General features: G+C 42.1%; 1 protein-coding gene across 1 annotated transcript; it reads left to right on the forward strand.

The window, feature by feature from the left end:
- The first annotated feature begins 429 nt into the window (after positions 1-429).
- Positions 430-1,886, forward strand: LOC136345677 (uncharacterized). The gene is made up of 4 exons (XM_066294205.1): positions 430-758; positions 825-1,084; positions 1,153-1,501; positions 1,778-1,886. Exons 1-4 carry the CDS (start codon positions 430-432, stop codon positions 1,884-1,886), a joined length of 1,047 nt encoding a protein of 348 aa, XP_066150302.1.
- Positions 1,887-5,489: the final 3,603 nt, after the last annotated feature.

A 5,489-nucleotide genomic window follows, 5' to 3' on the forward strand; every position in this document is an offset into this window, starting at 1 on the left:
GGGAAACTGGGGCGCCTGAAGCAAGGTCACCTGGCAGAAGCGGACATGTTGAGACAAGTGGAGGACTTTTTCCGACGAAGGAGAGGATAAGGTGGAATCGAGAAGTTACAGGTGCCGAGGACGTGGACCGGGTGACGACGAAGGAGCTCCGGCGGGCGACGGGGGAACTAGGGAGCCGAAAGGCGCCAGGATTGAATGAAATACCCACCGAAGTCGTTAAGGCCTACCTGGGGATTAATCTCCAAGAAATGGCAGACTGTGTCACTAACATCTTTGTGACATGGGAATTCCCGAAGATTTGGAAGAGGGCCTGGCATGTCTTGGTGGAGAAACCGAAGAGGGACCCGACTGCGAAGGCGTCTTACCGACCCATCTGCCTTATCGACGGACTCGGAAAGGTCGCGAAGAAAGTGATCAAAGGCCAGGCTAATGGCTGACGTCAACGAGGATTGTATAGTGAGTGATAGGCACTTTGGCTTCGTTATGGGCAAGTGCACTGTCGATGCCATGCGGACTGTGATGCGGATCGTGGACGGAATCAGGGAGATCAGTTACACAAACGCGGCCTTCTGCGTGATGGTGACTGTAGACGTTAAGAATGCGTTGAACTCAGTGCCCTGGGACCTCATAGTGGAAATGCTGAGGAGGTCCCAGGTTAGTAGGTACTTGGTGGAAGTGGTCCAATCGTACCTCGACGAAAGGACGGTGCAGTTGCCTAACGGGGAGGTCTATGGACTGACGTATGGGGTTCCTCAGGGGTCCGTCATGGGCCTTATTTTGTGAAACTTGTACTACAACGAGCTGCTGACGCTGGATTACCCGAGGGGCGTCACTCCGGAGGTCTACGCGGACGATTTGGCGCTGGTGGTTACGGCGGGATGCAGGAAAACTTTCGAGATGAGAACCATGGAGGCTGTGGAGCTGGTCACCGACACGTTTCGTGTCAATGGTCTCGGCATGGCGCTAGTGAAGACAGAGATGGCGCTACAGGCCGAGAGACGTAAGATCACTGGCATTAGTGTGGTTGTGGATGGATTTAGATATGCGACGGGTGCCAGCCTAAAATATTTGGGAGCATGGTTCGGTAAGGACGATAGGTTCGGCGAACACGCTTGCAGGACATTTGACAGGGTAGGGGGAATAATCCGCAAGATGAAAAGCATCCTCTCAGGGTGAATGGTTTAAGTTTCGACAGGAGGCGGGTGATGATCATGGTGGCATCGTCGGCGCTGCTTTATGCTGCACCAATATGGCACAGGGTTCTAGGTGCCAAGACGTTTAGGGCCGTCCTGAAGCGAGCGAACAGGATGTTTGCGATCAGGGGGGCCTGCGCCTATCGAACGGTTCCGTGTGAGGCGGTGTTGGCTCTCGACAAGATCCCGTCGATCAGATTGTGTGTGAAAGAGAGGAGAATGGTCTGGGAGAGAGATAAGGATTTCAGGAATGAGGCCAGAGAGTGGGTAATTAATGAGTGGGAGAGTGAATGGGCAGTGTACGATGGGTGAATAAAGACCCTGGTCCTGAACATAAGACAGTGGGTCGAATGTCAATGGACGAGGACGGGGTATACGCTAACGCAGATGTTCACTGTACATGGAGTGTTTGGGAAATACATACACAGAGTAGGAGTTGAGGAGAGCGACGAATGCTAGTTTTGTGAGATGCCGGGAATCGCCGATTCCCCGGAGCACACACTCTGGGGATGTCCGGAGTGAGAGGCTGAACGCACCAAAGCTAAGAGGGCGAGACTCAACCTAGATAAAGGGACGATTGGCAGCGAACTGGTGGAGAGCAAGAGGAAGTGGAAGGTGTTCGAGCGCATGGTAGATAGCATTATGTACAGGAAGACCGAAAGGCAGCATATAGGGAGGAGAGACCAAGGGTAGAGTGCAGATATTGCAACTTGGAGCCCCCTAAGGAATGCCGATCTGGCGATACCGAGGCCATAAGAAGAGAGTGGGTGGTTTTAGTGGGTAGGCGGGCGCAAGCTCGAATCCCACAGTACCCGGCTTTGTTAGGCCGGGTGTCTTTTGATGATTTCTACCTCCTCGGGCACAAAACAAAAAAAAATTGAGGATACGAGCTGCTGCTCTTGTTTTTTTAATAGAGATTCACAATCTAGATTCTCTCTTGTAACGAGTAAACCATTTTAATCAAATTAAAAATTGAATAATGAACTACAAAGTGATGTTTTGTCAGAAAGTACTAAAATCGAGAAGTGTAGAAAACAATATCAATAAATTGTTCCTTAAAAAAAATTGAGGGTTTATCAATTTTAAATAGAATGTTAGTAATGTCTTTGTTATTGATACTCTTGGGATGTCGAGACGGTTTGAGTCTAACTGCACACTTTCAGCATTCATGGTTACTATCAAGCTATTTGGTTTTTCTTTAATGTCTACAAGATTGACCTACAAAAATAAAATTAAAACTTTCACCATGTAGAGAATAAAATTATTTTTCAAACGGGATATAACACAATCTCTCTTCCAATTTGAAAATTTCCAGGGGGTGGAAGGATGACGTTTCGAAAACAGCTTTTTCATCAAATTGTGTTGCCTTCTCTATCAAAGATGATGCGTTTTAGCGCTTTTTTGTTTCACAAACAACAGAAAAGGTATTCAGGGGACACTTTTCTGGGACACTCCGTATATAATATGTCATTGACGAAACTTGAACATGACGATTTTTTTTTTTTGTAATATTAGCACATTGGTGAGTGATTATGAAATGTTGTAGTTCGACTTTAGTTGTAAAACTGCATTAGTGCAGTAAAATACTTAGTTGCCGTAGCAACTACAGCTAAAATCACGGATTTTCTCACTTCAAAGTACTCACCAGCAGTAAATCGTATTTGATTCTTAGAGATATAACTAGCCAGCGACAGCAATTCCTGGTAGTTTGTCGACTGACTTTTTCCGTGCTGCTGGAGATAATAACACGCCTGCAGAAGCTTTCCTATTTCTGAGCACGCTGCATCGCACATGAAAGCGGTGCAACATGGGTAAATCTAAAATTTAGTGATACCCCTCAGAGGTGAGAAACTTATTAAACAAAATTAATGTCTACCGAGGAAAATATAAAATGTACTACTAGGTTTAGCATGGTTTGCCAAGGGAGCCCTTCTTCAGATCCTGGCACAGCCTTGATATTTTTAAATATCAGTGTAAAGTTCAACCCAAGTACTGTGATGTGGAAAAACCATTGTCCAAATTCAAGCATTAACGATTGACCGAAGACTTCGTTGAAAAAGTGATTTGTTTCCCAAGCCTTGAAAAGTAGATCTCTTGCTCCTCTCAAATCACCAAGCTTGCTTTCTCTTAGTTTTCTATTGGCTTTCCTGACTTGCATTTCTATTTTGTGTATCACCAGTGCCATCAATAGTGAATGGTAACCCAAATAGCAGAATTGGAACAAGGGGAAAATCATAGCGATAAAGGCTCCGAAAACATCATGGCAACTGATATAAATATGGGTTATGATGTAATATCATCCCACGACAGATAGAATATGACCACATAAAATTACAGTGAATGTGATAACAGCAAATCGTGTGTCTACAATATCGAAGCCTCCCATCTTTCCATAGAATCTTTGCCATAAATGGTTGTTTTTTAGGTATGACCATACTATGCTTATGCTTATCACATAGTAGATTATATCTGAAATCAGTTGAAGGTAATTAATCCCAATAGTTTCTGTAACCGTTCTTTTGCAGACTCCACGATAGCCCATCACTGAAATTGCTAGTAATAAAGTTTGAAAAACAACAAAAACTGCTGGTTTAGAGTAGAATTTCGTTGCATTTTCTTCTCCAGGACTTGGAATAACTCCCAGCAATTGCAAAAACTTAGGAAATGTTTTATATATTGTTGTTGTAATGAACGTTGCCATTACACTGCTAGAATTGTGAGCTCTGAATGAAAGTCTCTGGAGGAATAATTTGCCGCTCTGGTTCATGTCTACAACGAATAGAATGCAAGGACTAAGGACTAAGGATTTGTAAGTAAATAATTCAATTCTAATGATACCCAAAGGAATTCTAATTACACTCAGTTTATCGATTACATTGTTCTAGAATACATACAATGTGTTCATTTGAAAACTTACCACACTAAATATCGTAAAAACGGAAGTATATTTGAAGATACTGAGTAAGGTGGTCTTCCAGGTTGCGAAGGGGAACCCTTTAGACGTCTTCGGCATAAACTTAGTAGTCATTGTGGAACCGCTACCCTCAGTTGAAAATGTTAAGTAGCATCCCCCACCGAGTTGCACCTTATATTGAAGGTACTTAAAAGTACAAAATATAGGTTCATTAAGATACTCAATTTGTTAAAACTTTTTCGAAAAGTCAAGGAAAAACTGATACCACGCTTTGAAATACATCCAATAAACTTTGAAACTTTTCAGATTTTTTCACATTTCTTTCTGTTCAACAACTAAAAAAACAAAGATTATCCATCAGATGGGACACATTCCATCAATCATTTAGGGACGAAAATTCATTTTACGAAGACTTCAGTTGGTTCTTGTTCATAAGTGATGAAAATACATAAGTTTCACGTATACAAGATGCAAATTCATCAGGTAGTTGCTGAGGATGACCTCCATCGCAGGATTGAGCCTTGTGAATGCATTACAGCACTGATTACCGGTATCCCAAACCTTGTTAAAAATATGTTTCTCCGAGGAGTGAACGTTTTGTTTAAATGGTTTTAGAATTTTTTAGAATTGCCGTTACTGGTAGGGCCAAAATTTTCATGTTTTTGGAAAGTCATACTTAGTAGTCTCAAAAAGTTAATGTATTGGTTTAAATATTGGGAAATACTGTAATTGAACCATTATTCATCCATGATAACCTCGATGGTGAGTATACTTCAATATCTTAAAAGGGTCAATTCGTCATCTTGTAACAGAGGCTATAGCTACGCAAGTAGATCACAACTGCGATTATTCACTTAAAGAAAATATTTTGCACTATCAATAAAACGGGGCACCGCCCCATTATGTGATGTCGGTGGGACAATGGCTTGATGGTGAATTGGCAGCATTTGAATGGCCTCCAAGATCTCCGGATTTAATGCCTCTTGATTTTTTCCTATGGGGTTATCTCAAATCAAATCCTGAAGAAATCGATGAACTAAAAAATCGCATAACCACAAAATATCGGGCCATCACTAGACACAATTCGAAAGCAGATTATATTTGTGTTTAGCACAAAATGGAAATCATTTTGAACATCTAGTGACTTAAATGTGATAAAATTGCAAGTCTAGAAACGTTCCTGCACCTAGCTGCGAGTAACTTGACGGTTTTAGCCCCACTGATAAATAACATTAAATTGACTTTTCTTACATTTTTCCGTGGTTTTTCATAAACGTTTTGATTAGTCAAGTTTCTTAACGCACAGATATTTTGTACTCTTAATTATATTTAATAAGAGGTGTAACTCGGTGGGAGGTGCCATTTAAAATTTTGAAGTGGTG

This window comes from Euwallacea fornicatus, chromosome 20 (genome assembly GCF_040115645.1).
Source record: "Euwallacea fornicatus isolate EFF26 chromosome 20, ASM4011564v1, whole genome shotgun sequence".
Classification (NCBI taxonomy): Eukaryota; Metazoa; Arthropoda; class Insecta; order Coleoptera; family Curculionidae; genus Euwallacea; species Euwallacea fornicatus.

Coding starts and splice junctions, on each gene's coding strand:
- LOC136345677 (XM_066294205.1), top strand. CDS start 430: ATGGCTGACGTCAACGAGGATTGTATAGTGAGTGATAGGCACTTTGGC. Junction 1,085..1,152: donor ATATTTGGGAGCATGGTTCG/GTAAGGACGATA, acceptor ATAATCCGCAAG/ATGAAAAGCATCCTCTCAGG. Junction 1,502..1,777: donor GAATGGGCAGTGTACGATGG/GTGAATAAAGAC, acceptor GACGATTGGCAG/CGAACTGGTGGAGAGCAAGA.